This window comes from Acanthaster planci, linkage group LG03 (assembly GCF_054643075.1).
Source record: "Acanthaster planci isolate LZ-2023a linkage group LG03, COTS_SCS, whole genome shotgun sequence".
Taxonomy (NCBI): Eukaryota; Metazoa; Echinodermata; class Asteroidea; order Valvatida; family Acanthasteridae; genus Acanthaster; species Acanthaster planci.
Window position 1 is genome coordinate 14342618 of NC_141779.1, and position 20252 is coordinate 14362869.

A 20252-nucleotide genomic window follows, 5' to 3' on the forward strand; every position below is an offset into this window, starting at 1 on the left:
TAGACCTTTCCAAGGGTCAGTTGACTCCCTTTTTTACCGTGCATTTACTACATGTACAAGTACATGTACATTACATTTAACAAATATATGCCATTACAAATTGAACAAAAAGTTGCACATTTTCCTGCATACCAGAAGCTAGGAAGTGAAAACTGCCTTGTAATGCAAATATTCAGATAAGCCTTGTATCACCTTACGGTGCTTGTCAATGGGCAGTCAGGAAGATCCTTCTTTGCACAGGTACATGAACTTGACATTTCCAAGACATGACCTTTACTTCTTACCTACTCGTATCTCAGCTGAATATCAACAGCTGCCGCCAATTTACCCTTGACATATCATTTTTGTTTTGTGGAAGGAGGAGATGCATTGTGCTTATTACGATAAATAATAGATAAACAAGAAGCACATGTACAGTACTAGTAAATGTGGGCATCTTACTGCTGAATAAATGAAAAGTTTTCAAATAGAACTTTAGAAAAGAAATTTCAAGTAAAATGGAAATTAAAGATGATGTCACAGTTGCCAGTTCAGTCCCGTAAAACTTGACTTTGTGCTGAAAGTACAAAAATGTAACAAACATACAATCCACCATTAAAATTGATGATTCCTGAGGGTAATTCAAGTTTGTGCATGTCTGAATTAATTTTTTTTTCTTTCAAATGGGTTCTATTTAAAAGCAGTCCAAACTTTGAAAGTTGATTTGAATATGATCTACATGTCAGCTTACTGTCATTCCTTTGTAAAGATGCATATATGTAGTGCTGATATGCTTGTAGTTATGAGTATTTGTCCAACTTGTCTTGAAAAAATTGAAAATTTAAAGACAAAAATACAGTGAGACTGAGTTTACATTTAAATTGTGCTTTGTTGGAAACAGAAATTTTTAAGCGGCAAAGGGGAGTACCCAAAGAGCATTTTCTTCATCATCGGGACTGAGTTCTGCGAACGTTTCTCCTACTATGGAATGAAAGGTACATTTGTCTGCACGTGGAATTTGTCAAAGTGCAGTCGGTGCTATAACTAGTTTTTATGGTTATGATTCTTTTAGCCATAGAGTCAGGCTATACAGTTTGAGCCACAAAACAGGAAACCAAAATTACAGTTATTTAACAAAGGGCGATCTTTACCAGCATGGACAAGGGATGACAAATGTGACAGATTCACTATGGCCCACAGACCTGCCACCCCTGGTGCTGGCAAAGGATAGGAACAGAAAATCTGTAAACTCGAAAATCCTTTTTACACCGGTTCAGTACCATACAATAGTGTATCACTGTTGAAGTAGAATGATGATAAAGCTGACAGGATTTCTCGCCAAGCTCGTACCTGTCATCGTGGTTAAGTTAATGCGTTTATTGATCTTTGATCTAGCATGTAAAAGGCTCTCCTTTCTACCGCTCATTGTCTGAGTTGACGCAACACTGATGCCATGCAAAGTACATGTAGGTCAGAGCTGGAGTATTCCCAGTTTTGATTGCCGTCTGATAAATTATGCTACTTTTATGCTATTTATATCTTGGAAGCTCAGCATCGTATGAATTGACTTGATGAAGTACAAGCCTCTATGCATACCATCACACAGTTTTACTCAAACCCGAATTCAGGAAACAAAAACCCTTCAGGTTTCCTGCTGATGAAGCAGAATTTCACTTTGAAAGTGCTGCATTCGGTCTAATCAATTTCATGGGCGCAAAGTGGTGACCACAATCAAATGAAACATTCAGACTTCAACAACTGCACTTTCAAATCAGACATTGCCGCTGTGTAAAGACAATTCTCCAAGATCTTGGCTTGAACATACCGGATACCACCATATTTGCACTGGGATATGTGGAACCAAAATATTTAATTGGAACATCAGAAGAGTAAAGACAACTTGTAAGACTTACGTGCTTTCTCTACAGATCTTGCTTGTCTCCAGGTACACTGCATGTTTTTTTTTTCTAGAGGTCAGTTGTATCATTTTTAATGTTCAGATTTTTTTGAATCATTTTTCTCTCATTTCTAATGGCCCGGTGCTGCAGCCATCTTGGTACTATACCTGACCAACATCTTGCTGCTGGATGATGACCTCGCTACAGCTCTGTTCCATGCCTTTGCCATGCTGTGCTACTTCACCCCCATCTTCGGTGCTATGATCGCAGACAGCTGGCTGGGCAAGTACAGGTAAACAGACCATAGCTTGTTTGTATTGAGTGTGGTTGAGTATTCTGGCTTTAGGGATAGGGAGTTGCTGTCTTCTGTGTACTTTCATTATTTAGGAAGAGTGAAGTATCCCCACAATTATGGAATAAGTATGGTACAGTTCAACTGGAAATATATGCGCATACCGTTGCTATTTTTTACCTCGGCGTGCAGTAAACCATAACCTTGCACATGTTCATGGACGCGCCTTGGTGATGCGCTGCCTCTGAATGAATACAAGAGTGGCTTTGGAGACATTCTCAGGTGTCACGTACATGCGTGACTCTTTGAAAATATCCTTTGGAAGTGTTTAGAATCGCTCAAAAGCATCTACATGTAGGTGTATTGGTAGTATGGTAGTGAAATTTTTTCTGTCAAAATTGGGCATACATGTATATTTGTTGTTTGTACATGTATCTGGGATCAATGATATGTACGGCATACCTTCTTATCTTATCTGCAAGTTCCCATACCTTCTGATGTAACATCATCTACATTTTTTCAGTGGCTGTACATGTTACATGTTTGATCCAAATATGCGGGCTTTGAGTTTTGTTGTGGGTTTAGGGTTGAGAGTGTACTATCATCTCAACACTGGACAAGTTACTGGTACTATAGACTCATTGCGTGGTAGCCATCTTGCAGGGTAGTTCTTTTGTTTCTAGGGGAAACCTCTTTTGTGCATACCCTGTGAAACAAAAGCACCAGGCTTGCAAGATGGCAGCAATGCAAACCCTCTGTGTTATCATTTATTTCTGTCAGCGCTGGTTCTTCTAATGTGCTGTCCGCAATATTGGGAAAGATTACATCAAAGTACACCACACCTACATGTACATGTACATGCTTAGCACTCAAACACTTTGTCTCCTGCCCCTACTTGATAAACTGCATGCACATGCAGTTCCCTTGCCCAAAAAGACTATTCCACTTATTTTAAGTCAACCTGACTGCCTGTATTCTTGTTTCAGTTTTAGAGAGTACAATAGTAACATCAGTAAATTATAACATGGTCTACTTTAATAGAAACAAAAAATGCCACTGGGCTTCCATAAACCTTGGTGGGCCATTTAACGATATTCCCAACAATCATACATGTATACATGTAAGTCACAGTCAAATTACATTTTTAACATTGGCTGCAGTGTCCAATCAACTTTTTCTTATCTGCAAGTTCCTAAAGCCTTGAGGGCAAAGATTTTTTTCCACAAGGGCTTCGTGAGTTCATTATTTTTTTCAAATGTAAATGGAACATGTTCACCTGAAATTATGCAATCAAAAAGCCAGAGCAATATTTAAAATGTTTGTGTACGTCTCCCCCAGTAATAGGAACACTCATAATGTCAGATATTTATGGTCTGCATTTACATGTATGTTAATCCTCAGCTTCCTCAGTCATTTTTTGTACACAATTTAGGGCAAATTTTTCTTTTTTTTCTTAGTGAATATCTTACTGTGCAAAAATAGCAATCCCAGATTATCTTTGTCAGAAAAACAATAAGTAAAGTTTTAAACACCTACGTTTACATGTACATACATATATACGAGAAGGCTCTATTCACCCTTCTTTCACCGTGTTCTTGAGCGTGGGCCGAGAATAATAGCTGAAAAGCGGGCTGAGGATCTCAATTTTTACGGTGGCTATAGCCGCTTCCCGGCGTGAAGGGGTTAATGACACCTGGAGCAGATGATGTGCAAATTTACACAAACATAGAAGTTTGATTTACACACTCTGATATATGCAGAGACCTGTCCAAAGTACTTCGTCAATCATCACTTTTCTCTGCAGTTGGCAGTGCTTAAATAACTCTGGATTTGAATTAGAAAAAAAAGTTTGAAGTCAAGATTATATTTACTGTGCCAAACTGACGTACACAAAAAACAAACAGTTTTTTGTGACTATCTTCTATTCTTGTTTCTGTCCAGGACTATCCTGTATGTCTCACAGATATACATGGTTGGCAACGTGATTATGTGTCTAACAGCTTTGCCACCTCAGACAACAGGATCTCCCGAGCTGTAAGTCTGGCTGTGCTTATTAGATTGGAACAGGGTGGATGGGTGTGAGAATGTGCAGTATTTCTCTTTGCTACGGAGAAGTAGATCATCTAAGGTTCAAAATACAATGCTTCTCTTCAGAGTGGTATTAAATGTTGTGGAAATTGTCATATTTTGGTGCTGGAAAAGGCACAGAATATGTTTGTCAGATTTCCGAGGGAACCCTGGAAATTGAACCTGTAGGGGATTATATACATGTATAATGAGAATGGAAACGATGTCATGCCAAGACAGTGCATTCTGACGGACATATATGTACTTGCATGGATGCATGCTCCGTTCTCATCACTCATTCAGTTCTTCCTGTGTGGGTGCTATTTTAATTACGGAGAGTCCATGACTGAAATGTAAAAAGGTTTCTGCCTTGTGTGTTAATGTACTTGTAAATCATTGCTCTGCATACTATTTTCCATCATTGCGTTCAGCAGGCATGCAACTTTTCTTCGGATCAGTTGATTTCCTTGTTTTTCACTGTACACTCATGCCATTGAAAAGCACAGGATAAAGTCTTGCAAAGATTGGAATTTCCTTGGCATGTCTGATTCAGTTACCGGTATTGCTCTTCAGTGTTAGTCGACCTTTACGTTTGTTATACCAGGGTAGCTTACAAGCAACAGATGTACATGGAACTGTAAAATGAAACGACTGGAGGGACCTAAAAATAAACAAATTGTAAAAATAAAAGACTTGCCTGCTTTGATCTCTCTTGACAGCAAAACTTGTCAAAATGTTACAAAAGCTACAGTAAATCACGTGATTATTCAGAGACTGTTCTGCTTTCCAAAGTAAACTATACATTGTAATCCTAGACATATCTCCACCATTTGTGGATAATCTTCCAAAGAAACTACAAAAAAGGATTTTTGTGAATGAGATAGTTAGATACACCATACACAGGTTTTCAGTTCTAGTGGTATGCGTACATGACCTCGTACTCAGTGCCTCGGAACCGTATTTATTGAAGTTTATGCTCTGTCACTCATCCATGTATTCCATTCCATCACGCATATTTTAATGAAAATTCCTCTTTTCTGTCTCCAGAAGAACTTCAATTTAATTACCTAAAGGGCACTTTTAACTACAAATTTTTGCTACGAATTTTAATTATATCTACATGTACTAACTACCAGCAAAGATTGCACGCAGTAATTATTCTGAATGTCGGCAAATGAATTTTCAATTGACTAGCCGTCCCTGTAAGATTTTATGGCAGGGGAAAAGTTGATGAAAAAATTTCAAGTAGGTTGTAACACCCTCTTTCTCTCCGCCCAGTTTGTGGTAAATTTTTTGGTCATGTAGAGAATTTTCATGTAATAGGATGATGTACGTTGACAATGTAACCAGTCTACATGTACATGTGCATTCATGTATGTGTATACATGTATCGGTGCAATGGGTCTCTGGCCCTGACAGTGATTCGAATACTGTGATGATGCTTGTTGTGTGTAAATTGCTTCAAATCTGTTTTGACAATTACACATACACTGTGCATGCACATTCATCAGAGAAGAGCGGTAGAGAAAAAGCAGCATGCAAGTACAGAGCATGCGATTATGATGGGACACTGGACATTTTCCCACCGCTTTTGGTATTTGTCCCACCCAGAGCAGATGTGGTCAATCAAATTGACTGGAGGAAATACATGTATGTGTCCAGGTGAAAGTCCCAAAAGCAAAATACTGTTTATGGTTTCGCTCTGATTTTGTGCGCACGACAAAGACTAAGCAGTAAGAGTGTGTTCCCATTTGACATTGGGAAATGTCTGATCAGAAGGTGGTAACGATGGAACAACATTGACTGTGCTAGTACAGTTTGTCTGGTCACGCTCTCGGTCTAATTTCATGCTCATGTTTAAAGTTACAGGATTTTAGAAAATCAGATTTGCAAAAGCAAAAATTGGTGCATTCCATGACTAGAAAATGTCTGTTGCCATTTTACAGTACTTTTTCACTCATTGTTTCTGTTTCATACTGGTACTGTACATTGTAAGAACTTCTGGTTAGCCTGTTATTCGGACATCATAAGCCATACTGCCATACGTGCTTTGAAATGAATTTTGTAAACATCAAATTCCTGTTTAGCATAATTCGTTATACCATACCGCTAAGCTGTTTCATTTGCTGTTTCACATTTTTCTCCCTCAAATATGTTTTGAAAACAGGTTTCAGTCCCGAACTGTGTTTTAGTTCAATCTGTTGTTGTTTGTTGACTGTCATCCAGATCGCAGGATTAATTGTACTTCTTTCTCACTGTATTCGTTGCCTTAGCATCGGCCCATTATTTGGCCTTTTCTTCATTGCCTTGGGCACTGGTGGGATTAAGCCGTGTGTATCAGCCTTCGGTGGAGATCAGTTTTCTGCCGACCAGGTAGGCTCCTGTTGCTGTTAAGATAAGCAAAAAACCAGCATGTGAAGTGAGATGTTTTTCTCAGGTTTATCTCGCCACTGAAAGGTCATTTGTGTTTGTCTAGCATTGCCCGAGTGATGCAGGTGTCGAGACACATTGTCACATGGTTCTTAATGTCACAAAGATCAGTCTCATAAGATCAGTGCTGTATCAAGTGTCCTGTAGGCCCTGGGCGCCAGTGCTTTGTGGGCTTTAGCCTGCCTTAGAACACACTTCTTGCTGGTTCTCAATTCTGGTTGGCTGAAACACAGTCACATGAGGGTCACTAAATAGTGCATGAAATATACATCAGCATGATTTGGAGGCATGCCAAGACATCGCACAGGCATTCCACAGTAAAGTGGTCAATCTGGCACCGTAACATTTTGCCCGGTTCTGGCGTCCTTCCATGTACATGACAACAGTGAACAGCAACTCATAAACCGTAAGGAGCCTACATGTACAAGCATTCCCCTGTAATAGTTAAATTGTGTGTTGAATTGTTTATGAGTTAGGGTTTAGTAATAACAGGGCATCCATAAACCCTTTCTTTTCTGTTTTACATGTTGGACAGAAGGTACATGTATGTTGTCAAGCAGATATGGACAGGCTGTGAGGTCACTCTTGCACTTCTGTGTCCCCCGCAGGCCTGTGAGTGACCAGACGATGGTTCTATTTCTCGAGGCCAAAGTTGTTTTCTGGTCATTCATGTTCCCAAAAGGGCACATGACATGCACTAGTGTCCTCATTGTCAGCCATATGTGCATACTGCATGTACATGTACGCAGGTACCATCACAAATTTCATAGAGCTGGTTAGGGTTCCAGCTTTTCATGTCATTTTGATGCTAAGCTGTTCAAAGCTATGTACCGGTAGAGAATAGTTTGAAGCATTCTAAACGTTGACCATTCACAGAGAGACAATAACACTTTTAGAACTGTCCTAACATTTGCAGTGGTATGCATGGTTACGGTACAATCTGGTAATTTTTTTAAGCCGTCAAATTTTTCCAAGGCACTTGAAGCTTTTCATGCATCCTAGGCGCAGTGCTTACAGTGCCAAATGGATCTGGGCTGCATAACGTGATTACTTCATGTACGAATGTGCATAGGAAGCGTGCACTTTGCCCTGAATCACCACCATAAAATAATTATCAATATTTGAGAGTGTGGTGCAGTGTGAAGGTTCAAGGAAAAGACGTTAGAATCTCTCTGCCTTGTATTTCTAACTGAGAGTTCAGAAAATAACTTGGAAATGAATGAAAACCAAATGCTATTCATTTCATTCATGATAGGATTCCTGAGTACTGGGATGTGCGGACAGGTCACATTCAGTGCTCGAGTGTCAATGTATGCTTGAATTTGTGAAATCAAGGCCGTGCTGTGAAAGTCATGTTAAATTTGTTCCGCATTCATGTAATTTGTGCATTTGTATGAAATCTGAACCCAGCTTATCATCTTTCATTTGCTTGCCTTAACCACTGCCAGTGGTATTGTTTCACAATGAATTTGTCCCAGGTGGAGTCTTATTTTTGGGTGAAAATATCGACTTTTTAAAATGACAAGATACCACAACCTCAGTATTTTGCAAAGTTGGACCTTACCAGTGGTCACCGTTGGTGGTCGTTACAATAGCTGTGACTGCATTGTCGCTTTTTGAAACTACAAGACAATGTTGCAGAAAAGTATTTGCTATAGAATTCAGCTGTTTCTCCCACAGCTGCTTGAACGCTCCGCATGTATATGCTTAACCTCCATGGACTAGTTTGAACCTGTTTATGCACTTAATAGTGGAAATTATTCAAGCATGCGAACGAATATGGACTTCACCCAACGCTGCATGCCAAAATCTAAGGAACAGGTTTAAACGTCCTCAGTCTTAAAACACAGGAAATCCCTGTACAGTATGTCTACACTTCATGCAGCATGATGAAGTGGTTAATGTACATGTAGACAATTCTGGCTTGCTTTCACACAGGAGGAGCACATTGCCAAGTTCTTCTCAGTCTTCTATTTCTCCATCAATGCGGGTAGCGTCATTTCCACTTTCCTCACGCCAATACTACGCCATGATGCACAGTGCTTTGGCAACGATTGCTACGCGCTAGCCTTTGGAGTGCCAGCCCTCCTGATGTTTGTGGCAGTTTGTAAGTAATCAATACAAGTAGGAGAAAAAAATGTTTTTTGAACAGCTAAGTGTGGGTGAGATTAATAGTTGACTTTTTTGTAATGATCTCTTTTCTTTCTTCACAGTTATTTTTTTTAGTGGACGTTACTTTTACAAAGTTTTCCCCCCAAGTGGCAACGTGGTGTGGGAAGTTGTCAAGGCAACGTTTGTAAGTCAGAATTCATTGATGACATCATTTTCTCAATTAGAACTGCTTCATTGGAAGAAAACATTGAGGAGTCTGGAGGCGATGTACCCTCTCAAATTTGGCTGCAAGAAAAAGCTGCACTCTGAAAAAGCCAGATTGTAACCCCAGCCTCTTACTAGTTTGTGTGTGTGGTACCCCGCCCCAAATCCACCTGCAGTGGGTGTGTCACATCTCCCTCGTGCTGCCTATTGAATGATTAGCAGGTTACTATGAATCTAGGTGTGTAGATGTGCTTTAAGCTTAAGACACTTCCTTACTCAGTACCTTTTCTTGTTGGAAACTACCCTACCATTTTGCAGTGTCTCAACCTTGCCATCTTTTTGTGGGCCTGAGAACACAGTGGGTCCACATAAAGCAGGTTGTGTGAACCTCATGTGGACTAATACATGTACCAGGTTCACCCAGGGTTTCCCTTCTCTGAAAAATAGGTTTGAAGTCAATTTGGAGTCAGGGGAATCCATAACAAAAGGATGAGGAACAGTTAAGGAGAGACCATCGACAAAATATCCACCAAGTATGAATCGGCCTATAAATTACTGCATTCAAAAGTGGCTAGGGGCGTTTGGCTTGGTCCATTGTCATTTGCAGGCCCCTCGCTAGTTTTAAGCATACTAGTTTCAGACACTCCGTAATTAACACTTTTATTTCCTTATGAAACTTCCCAAGGTTCTAGCTCTGAACTCTTTACGTTGCCATGCCGTTTCTTTGTCCCTCCAGTATGCCCTGAAGAACAGATTTCAGCATCGACATAGTGGCTTGAGGAAAGACCACTGGATGGACTGGGCAGATGACAAATATGACGTGAGTTACAGAGAGGGCTGTTTCTTTATCAATTCTGGAGATCTTGTATGAATTTTTGTTTAAAATCACACAAGTGCTTTGTTACCTGCCATTTATTGTGCATTTGATGATGCCAATGGTGATCAATTATCAAAGCATTTCTCCAGTTTCTGCATGAGAAAACCCCAACCTCCATCTCGACCAATATATAGAGCATTAAAAAACATATCGTATTGGATATTGTAATAGTCATCACAGGTTGATTTAATTTTCCTGTCGATTTTCCTGGAGAATTTAAATAAACCCTGATACAGATCAGTACCGAATGAGTTCAGTTTTGTTGCCTTTTTAGTACGCACGTCTCAAATGGTGAGTGATGATCCGTGAAGTTGTTAAAATTTATTTGCTTGCATAACAAATCAGACATCATTGCTCTAACACTGCATTTATGTATCACTGAAATGAACTCAGATTTGTTGCAGTTCACTATTTGAGCAGATGTGAAAAAAATGAAACCCAACATTTGTCATAGTGGCAATAGTGTTAAAATGTTTGTTCGTTTGCTGCTTATTTGATTACTCTTCTTTTTCAGTTCCAGCTGCAGTGGGTTACCATAAACACCACAGTTGTACCTCAATTTACAATCACACATTTTTCTTGTTCCCTCATCTCTCACTATCATTGTATCCCTCTATGCCACTGTCACTCCCCTCCAGTGCATTACCCCTCAATGTTTATTTTTCTCTCCCCACACTGCTGGCTCAGTCCAAACTCATCACTGACATCAAGGATCTGTACCACGTCTTGAAGATGTTCCTGCCTTTGCCCATCTTCTGGTCCCTGTTTGATCAGCAAGGGTCCCGGTGGACCCTCCAAGCCGAGCATATGGATGGCACCTTGGTATGCCCACATGGTGTACTTTTTGCAGTTCCATTTGGTTTGTGTGCTCTCTTGTGCAGAGATGCTCAAAATTGTATAGCATCAGTTAAACAAAAACATTTTTTCTGGGTGTTCTGTGGAGGTGGAGATGTACATGTATGGCTAAGTGGTGAGGGTTTGTAGTTCCTGAACGTGGGTTGGGGCGTTTGAATCCGTTGGCTCAGGCAAATCACTTTACTCCCACTTGCCTCTCTGGTTTTTGTGTTTGATTCGTCGCTGTGCCTAAAATGGCAGCATCAAGCTGCACACTCCCTGGGGAGCTAAGATGATTTTAGGAATGTTTGTGGGCCCAATGAGCGGGGTAAGAATGATGTAGCTTTTTGAACATATTTAGATACAGGTGCTCTATCAATACTGTTCATTATTAGTGATATTTGTGGGAGACATGCACCTAGGTGCACTCATGAAATATCACTCCATGCTGTGCTGTTTCCAGTTCCTTCACAGAATTCTTTTGTGAAAGTATGCTTCTCAGCACAAAGGTTTCCATCAATTTTAGCCCAAAGGTATCCCAAAAATCATAGATCCAGGGAGTAGGTTGAAACCCTCAAATTACACCTCGATATCCAACCTTTGAGAATTAATGGTAACCACAATACACTTGCCGTCATGTTTTGAAATATGCCTACATGCTGTTCTGATCCTGTCAGGGTTCCATAAGAATCAAGCCAGATCAGATGCAAGCCTTCAACCCCGTGCTAATCATTATCTTAATACCGGTGACTGAGATGCTGCTCTACCCTCTGCTGCGCAAGCTCAAGATTCCCTTCCGTCCCCTGCAGCGCATGACAGTTGGCATGATGCTAGGTGGGGCGGCGTTCGTTGTGGCGGGCTTCAACCAGTTACGGATCGATGTGAGTAGAGAGTAGATTCTGATTAGGTATCTAGTCCTCAGGCTTCTTCGACAAAGGTCAAATTTTTGGTTTTCGCACTGACAAAATCATGTGTCATCTACGCTGACTCAAACACCCCAGTGGTGATGAAGAAGAAACAGGCAGGTTGGAGAAATTTCAACTTGACACACCGTGCAAATGCTGAGACCTTACATTTCAAGAGAAATTTGTTGCGCATGCTCAGTGCATCATGGGCTATTTTTTGTTCCTGCTCGGAGTGGATTGTGCCAGATTTTGAATTGCTGACGAAGCAAAATTTCAGTAAAACCTCAGGGATCAGATTAATCAGAAAGGAAATGTTCATTTTTTTTTGAGAGGTGGAATGGCGACATGTCAGAGTGGTTGCTATTGTGTGAAAAAGAAAAACTAATTCCAGAAGAACAGGCCAAGTTCCGTTTTTTTTTTCTCAAAAAGCACTTACTTGCTTGAAAGGTATTTTCGTTCACATACCAGTTTTCAAGATATTACCTCAGTGCCTTCTATCATTGGAATACTTCATTCTCTTCCACTGTTGTATACCATACTTTGTCGTGTATTTGTTGGCAGTGTGATGGGAATTGAAATGTTTGAGAGTTGACATCATTTCTGATAACATGACAATCTGCTGACTTTTGCAGGCATCTGAGGTGGCCCTACCAGGGCAGTCAGAGGGTATTCTGAAGGTCATCAATGCTATTCCATGCGACATCAGTGTACAGAGTGAATTCTTCAAAGGAAATATACCCTTTGGCATGGTAAAATTACCTCACTTGGACAAACACTGATTTTTTTTTCAAAATGAGCACACTCATATGAAAAGAATGCTTACAGATAAAGTGATTTAGGCAACCAACGATGTGACATGAATGACCCCCTCAAAAATGTTTAGAAAGAATGGCAATGGCCGTAACAAGAGTAAAAGTTGATAGTTTAATCCAGCATTTTACATCATGATATTGACACACTGTACTACACGTGAAATATGCATGTTGGAAAAAAGTGTGGACATGGAAATACAATAGGAGTGTACATATAGGAACATGCATTCTTCCCATCTGACACGAGAGCCTTGTCTGTTGTTGTTAATAAAGACGTGCCTTTTCAATCTCTCCTCTATCCATGCTTGGCATGGGCTTTCTAGGAGAAGTGTCAAACTGACCGTTATGCCTGGCATCCTTTTATGTTGTGATTTATGTAACAAGGCTGAGTCGATTGGTAAAATAGTTGAATATTAGACCTTCCATTCATTTGAATATTTGAGTCTGACGAAAGCAGATACAAACTACATGTATGCCTGTCTGGGTGGTGGTCTACCTTGTTGAACTTCAGAACGGATTTCTGTTCCCTCATTAAAGGAGGCTAGGAACCAGTTCTTAGTTTGAGACGTATTCTCCTGGCCCAGCCGATTTGACACATAGATACTTGAAAGTAAATGCTTGAAGGGAAAGTAAGTTTTAGCCTCATTGTTGGGCACCTGCATCAGTTGCCTGCAGCAGTAACTCACAGCACCTTGAAATACATTTTCAAACTGCAAATTTGTAACTGAATATTTCTCTCTTTATTTCATTGATATCACCTCCAGATATTCAATTTCAAAAAGGAATTGTTGAACATTTGATAATTGATTGAAAATCCAACTATTTGAGTAGTCGACACAGCCCTATCATGTACATGTAATGTGATTTTGTATTGAATCATAAGAGGTAGCATTATATATATTTCCCTTTTTTTCCTGTTGGTTTGTTTAGGCCTCCAAGCCAGTCACCTTTCCTAAGGGAGACTACGAAGCCATGTTCAGCACAAACTGTCCCGGCATAAGTGACGGTCCACCATTCACGGTCACTGTACGTGGAGAGGAAGGGGACGACATTATAGTATTCAGCCAAAATGGCATACTGAGTGCAATTCAGGTATAAACTCTCACTGGAACTTGAACAAGCAATTGTTGCAATTTTACACAAGCATTGTCACGCAGAAAACATATGAAACAAAGCCATGGTCACTTCTCTCATTCTTTGAAACACCCCCAAAAAACAAAACTTTCCCCAAATACAAATTGGAGCCCTGAGCTTTTCGCCAACTTTGTCTGAATTCAAGTAGAGGTTTCTTCAAGCATTTGCAGTCGTGAGTAAAATCAAGTGATTTTATTGTAAAGCATAAAACTTCACTTGCAGAAACATTACTTTTTAAACATGGAACAGCCAGTGGCACCACTGTGAGAGATTGTGTAGAAAGAGAGAGACAAGATACTAGACATTTCTTCAGACACCTCTATTCAGTTTTAGCACTGATACCAATTAGTAAGTGTTGAAATAGTTGTTCTAAGCAGTGGTATATTGTGGAGCTTGCTTTAACAGTCTGATCTTGGGACTACGAATTCAACCATCTTGTATTTCCATTGGCTTATCCATAGGCAGAAGCTCACCTTGAGAAACCCCGCAAAGGCCAGGCATTGGTCAGGTAAGGCTCAAATAATTATTCACAAGTTGATATTGAAGTGGGGTTAACTTAAAATTTTGGCACCACAGAATAAAAATCAAGCTCTGAAATAAAATGTCATTACAAATTAATGTCATTTATGCAGGTGAAGAATTCAAAATTTGTGATTAGTTATATCTAATATTGTGATTAATTAAATCTGCAAAAAAATGTAAGGCAAGAAACCTATTAGTCTGGTACCACCCTGTTTAACAGATTACAGTGAATACAGTGATTTTGATTGTAATTCTTGGAACATAATCAAAATGACGTCCCCACGAATAAGGTCTATTTTGAAGAAGTATTGACACCCACATGGCTTAAAAAAATGTACCAAGTATTTACACTAATTGTTCCATTCTTATGAGACATTCATAAATACCTAAGACAGTTTGGCCGTTCCTATTGGTCAAGAGCCTGCCACATGGTTGTTCTTTAAGCGAGTAATAAAGCAACGGCTGTTTTCAGCACCCGCCATGCACACACCTAGCTCCACATCTGGAGACCGGAATATAACTACTTGTGACAGGCACATACCATTACATGGCTAGAGGGGTGTTTTCCCAAAAGTAAAATTGTTTCAACAAAATCGTTGGAAATTTGTGTGTAATTTGTGAACTTGTTTTCGACTGTCTGACTCAAAAGGTATTTATGAATGGAATATAAATACGTGCTTGGCCGGTCTTAAGACCGGCTCAGGAAATGAACATTTGAGACTGGATAAGCACGTATTTGTTTCCTTATTAAATATTGTATTATGTTAAACTCCCCTGTTGACCCCCATGGAGATTTGTGTACATTTGTTGTATTTTGCAAGTAGTATCCTATACAGAAATAGAAGATGCTTGTTCTTTGTGACATGTACATGATGTTCCCCAAGATCACTCTGAAATCCACTGCAAATTGGCCTGAAAGTTTTGAAGTCAGAAATTTCCAAGGATGATATCCACGTAAATTGCCCTTTTGGTTCAGAATCGCATTTGAATGCCAATGTTACCATTAGTATCTCTGCAGAGATGCCAACTTGTACCATTTAGGCGGCATTTGTTTAGTCCATTTATGAATACGATCCAGAATAAGATTTTTATGGTGTACGGCGCTCTACCTACCCAAACAGTCACTAAATATGCAAATTTCCCATGCGTGTATTATTCTTTTGCTGAAAAGATTTGATCACCTGTGATGCACCCTGACCTCCCACCATGTAGCACGACCTCACAAATGTCATGCAGCCTGATTCCTCTACGCAGGCCATTTATTTTTTGCGCATGCATGAAAATGATAAAAGTTTTCCGACTCAGTCGGGGAGCCGGCGGCCACACCAGGCACAGAACACGGTTTACCTTCAATTTGACATAGACGTTTTCAACACCCTTCCGCATATTCAGGTGTTGTACACTGCTGCTAAAGACAACTTTATGCATTTGATTTAGCAATCCTTTTTGTTAGGAACACCTTGCTCGATAAAGACTGACACCAACTTTATCTAGGTTACATGAAGTCTTTGTCTTAGTCCCTGACCTATTTCATTTCTTCCCCTCTTATCGAGGTAAATTTCTTTGATGGCAAAGAAGAGTTCTCCTTTCTGCCCAGACCTCACTACAGTCATGCTAGAGGCTCTGAATGATAATGTCATCTCCGTCTTTGAGTATGTCTTGCGGCTTTCTTGCCTCTTTTTCTTCCCACACTGTCAACCAAGGCCACATTAACAGAAAGGACAAGGGATCAGCAGTTGATCTGTAAGATCCACATGGCAGGGTCCAACAACGTAGTGGCGGACGCACTCCCCCTGGGATGATAGAGCAGCCTTACATGAATCTCTTTGTTTTCTTGAACAACGCTCAACTTCCCATGATCTTCCTCTTTGGTGGGACTTTCCAGCAACGCTACAGCCATGCCCATCATCTGCCCACCTTTCAAGTTGTGACAGCAGATTTTAGCAATTTGTTATGTGCGTCGACAGTCAGGCTTTGGCTCTACCTAATGCTCCTGTGAGTGCCATAACTGACTTCCTCATGTACTTCTTTCACTCGGAGCTACAAGTATCTACAACTCATATCTACAGGTCAGCCCCAGCTGCCATGCACGTTGGTTTCAAAATAGGTTCAACTGCCCTTAACAACATGACATTCCATCACCTTTTGTATGATATGCTTATCCAGTGTCCCCTTGTTGGGAAATTGGTCTGGTCAAAAGACCTATGTTCTCTAGATGGTTTCCGGTCCTTCCTTTGAACCTTAAATGATGCCTGCCTTACGCAAACCCGTCTCAGGTTGGCCTTTCTCCTGAAAATGATTACGTCCTGAGGAGGCAGCAAACTATAGGCTCTCCCCATTTCTAAAGGCCAATTACATTGGTAGCCATATGGTGTTCACGTCATTCCTTCGATTGGCTTCCTGACGAAGGATCAGACTCCCTCACTGGATCCGTCTGATTTCTTTACACTGTCCACCTCCTTACATCCTGGAGATGCGGATAAACTTTAGGGACCTGTTTATGTCCTGAAGTAGTACCTGACTAAACTGATAGGATGGACGACAGTCATTATGAAGTTCCTTTTCTATTTTTAAAATTTATACATTCGTCCTTGTTTATATGTAAAAGTGTATTCTCGGCATTAGATCTGTTGTTGCCAACCCCCCACCTAGACCAGTGCTGCTCTGCATAAGTAGTGACAGTTTGGGTAGGTAGAGCACCCTAGACTCGTTTCCCACATTAAGTGTGGGTCGGGTCTACTAGAGAATACCAGTACCTACCCAAACAGCCCTCTCCCGCCCGTCCTCCCCACTCTGACTCCGACCTTTTGAGTTGCTTTTGAAAAGAAGGATGATCATGGTGGCGAGGCAGCGCTGCATTGTGGGAGGTCAGGATGCACCACAGGTGATCAAATCTTTTCAGCGAATGAATAATATGCGCATGGGAAATTTGCATATGTAGTGACTGTTTGGGTAGGTATCCTCTAGTAGACCCGACCCACACTTAATGTGGGAAGGAATTTCTAACTCCAAGGTACAAAAGTGTGCAGTTGTGTATACAACTCTATGTAAGCTAGCCCGTAGCCGGCCTTGTAATGTCCACATCAGAAATGTGTCACTGGCATTCCATAGTTTGTGCATAACAGGTGCGCAAGTAGCGTTGGAAACCAGCAAGGTCGAACCATCCACACGCATCAATTAATGCTATAATGAATTGGGGGCGAACAGGCACGATTGCACTTCATTTGCAACGTGATTGTGTACGTCCATGCAATGTACATGTACATCGATATTGCTATACATGTGCGTTACCGTCTTGAACATCATGATTATGCTAACGTTGACCTGGGTGGAAGACTATCAAAGATTTGATTCTTGGGTTTTTGGTTAGCAGCTGGACTTGTTTTGCATAATTACTGCAAGTTCAGGGACGATTACACCAAAAAATTGGCCTTTATTTCTTGTCTAAATCTCATTGTGGAGATGCTTATATGTTTTGCAACGTATGTAACTGTGACATGAAAAAAAATTGCCCATGTCGAATCTTACGAGATCACATTAAAATGAAAAAATACATGTTAGGCCAAGAAAACAATAGCTTTGCTTTTTATTACATGCCTCTCAAAAATATGGTTGGTAGGTTGGGATTTTTTTGGGATCAATATTTTGTGCTGATTGAATGAGGACAAAAGCAAAATTAGGGTCGGTTGGGAAACCAGAAGCAGAACTATTCTTTGGCCTTTACTATCATGACTTTCATAGGTTTTAAATGTATTTCTGTTGAAATCTATATTAGGCAATTCAGTATGGTGCTGTAGGATTACACTTTTTTATTTTGAAAAGTTGGCATCTCTGCGTCAGGAGTAGAGGGGGTAGTCTCTCCCTCCCAAATAAAAAAATTGTAAAGAACAAAATTTATAAAAAGGTGATTGTTTTAGGGGGCTCTACTTCATTTCTCTTTTTCCCAAAGCTTGTAAAGAGCCCCAAAATGTAGTCTTACCCACTCTGAAAGGTTTTATGAAAAAATTTACAACTCTTTGGGCCCCCCCCAAAAAAAACCAAGGTTCCTGCCCACCCCTCCCCCCAAAAAAGATTTTGGTTCCGGATCCACCTTGCTTAACGTCAGCCATCTGCCTTTGTGTCCCTAGTGTTGGCATTTTTATCAGCCCCTCTGAGCTGCCAGACAATACCAGCGTCATTCTCAAAGGAGACGACAATCAGTACGCGTTTGATTCAGGGCTGTACAACATCACTGACTTCAAAGCCATTGAGCCAGCCAGGTTTGTTGAAGTCTGTTTTACCGTGTCCTTCGTTTATGTCTTGTATCATTTGATTTGTAAGGCATACCTACAGGCTAGGTTTAGCTTCAAGAAAATACCGTCATGATTTCATGTTGTTCATGTCGCTTTTAAGTTATCAAGTGTGTTTGTTTTTTGATGCTCAGAAGTGGCCCTATTAAAGATATAAGACATTTAGAAATGTTGTTTGTTGATATTTATTTTTCACAGCTAACCCCATAACCCATAATATTTGGTATGATTCATTCTTTTTTAATTCAAGGTGGTATTGCAGAAAATATTTTTAAGTTTGCTGTTGAAGTTAAACTGCCTAAAATATGAATTATTCTTTTGCAGCTATGACGTATACATTGATGGAGATATCAACGATCCTTCTACCAAGCCTCTGAAGACAGTTGACATCAAGACGGGAGCGGTGTACCGAATGGTTCTACAGCCTTACAATCAGACTGAAGGCGCGGTATGGATTCCACCAATTGTAGACAGTTTTGAAAAAGTTTTGGTGACATTGGAACTATCAGTAGGCTCTGTGCTGTCCTGCGCTTCCTGAAACACACAGGAGTTTTTTTGGATTTTAAGGTATACCTTGTGTCATCTATTCCAAGAGGGAGAGAACTTGTCAGAAAGTCAAAACAGAGCCTGTAGGGTTTTTCCTTTTTTCTGTTTATTTCAAAATTGTAGTAGTTTCAGCAGAGATTGAAGTGAATAAAATTGCCTTGGAAACAGAACAAGGCTATTTCTGAAGAGCAAGATCGCAATCCCACCGATTTCCAATAGACGGGTTTTGTTCAGATTTTGGTTTTTGTTTTGTTGTCGAATGATAATATTGCAATCACTGCAAAGTCGTAAGGCTTGAAGTAAATTCAGTTTGAACATTTATTCACTTTCTACCCAATTTTTTCCCCAATGCTGAACTCTATTTGAGCTAAGGCCACTCTCTGTAATCTCTCTACATTGTTTGACATTTGAGATTGCATTCAGTGATATGTTAAACAAGTTCCCCTGTTCAGCTACTTTTACCTGAAAGAACACATTCTGACAGTTGCTGTCAGTGATTGTATTTGGCTTTTCATGTATTTATACTATTTTTGTTTCAGATCTATGTGAATTTGCACATTGATGTGGAACCCAACTCAGTCTCCATGTTCCTGCAAATCCCACAGTACATTATCATCACCATTGGGGAGATCTTTTTCTCCATCACTGGCCTTGAGTTCTCCTACTCACAGGTATCGATTAATGTCAGATTTGAAAGCTGTCAGTGTTGTGCATACTGGCGACACTAATCTGCATGACCAAAATCCGAAAATTGCGAGGGTGTGGAAAAAAGTAAGGGGGGCGTTCACACCTGATGTGTTGCATCTCGAGCTATTTAGCACCAGGGGTGTGAGAATTCAGCTTTTTAGCTGATATCAGTTTTTTGGTTTAGATGCTGACCCAGAATTTTAGCTTTTTTGTACACCTGGTCTGTACAAAAGTATGAAAAATTTTTACATTTCAGCTTTTTGTTGGTTGTTTTCAGCTTTAATTTTAAGTGGCCACTCACACCCCTGTAATACGTAGCATTTGAAGTTTTTTTGTGCCCTTTTTTCTTTCTTGGCCTTTGTGTTCTAAGGTTAGTTTAAAGTTTCCAAAGGTTTTTTTTTGGGGGGGGGGAAGAAACGGTTCACCCCCGAGTCAAGTGTTCCCCTGTGCCCTCCTCCCCCAGGATTTATACCCATGCATACTAGGGGGTTTACGCTGAATATACATTGCTGGTGAAAACAGGCCCCTTAGTCTTTCAATGATCTCCTCCCTCAGGCACCAGCTAGCCTGAAGTCATGCGTCCAGGCAGCCTGGCTACTCACAGTGGCCTTTGGTAACCTCATCGTCATCATCGTAGCTGAGGTCAAGTTTGTGGAGAGCCAGG

At 40.4% G+C, this 20252-nt stretch overlaps 1 protein-coding gene across 5 annotated transcripts in view; it reads left to right on the forward strand.

Moving 5' to 3' along the window:
* The window catches only part of LOC110990178 (solute carrier family 15 member 1-like), a 37092-nt gene that overhangs the window by 12962 nt on the left and 3878 nt on the right, over positions 1–20252 (forward strand). For all 5 annotated transcript variants that reach the window (XM_022255045.2, XM_022255059.2, XM_087133970.1 and 2 more), the window contains 16 exons: positions 881–974; positions 2028–2169; positions 4111–4203; positions 6510–6609; positions 8605–8773; positions 8880–8962; positions 9719–9802; positions 10547–10681; positions 11371–11574; positions 12231–12347; positions 13341–13502; positions 14006–14052; positions 18194–18325; positions 18680–18803; positions 19441–19572; positions 20144–20251. In XM_022255045.2, coding sequence (XP_022110737.2) covers positions 881–974; positions 2028–2169; positions 4111–4203; positions 6510–6609; positions 8605–8773; positions 8880–8962; positions 9719–9802; positions 10547–10681; positions 11371–11574; positions 12231–12347; positions 13341–13502; positions 14006–14052; positions 18194–18325; positions 18680–18803; positions 19441–19572; positions 20144–20251 — 1926 coding nt within the window. The remainder of the gene's footprint in view (positions 1–880; positions 975–2027; positions 2170–4110; positions 4204–6509; positions 6610–8604; positions 8774–8879; positions 8963–9718; positions 9803–10546; positions 10682–11370; positions 11575–12230; positions 12348–13340; positions 13503–14005; positions 14053–18193; positions 18326–18679; positions 18804–19440; positions 19573–20143; position 20252) is intronic.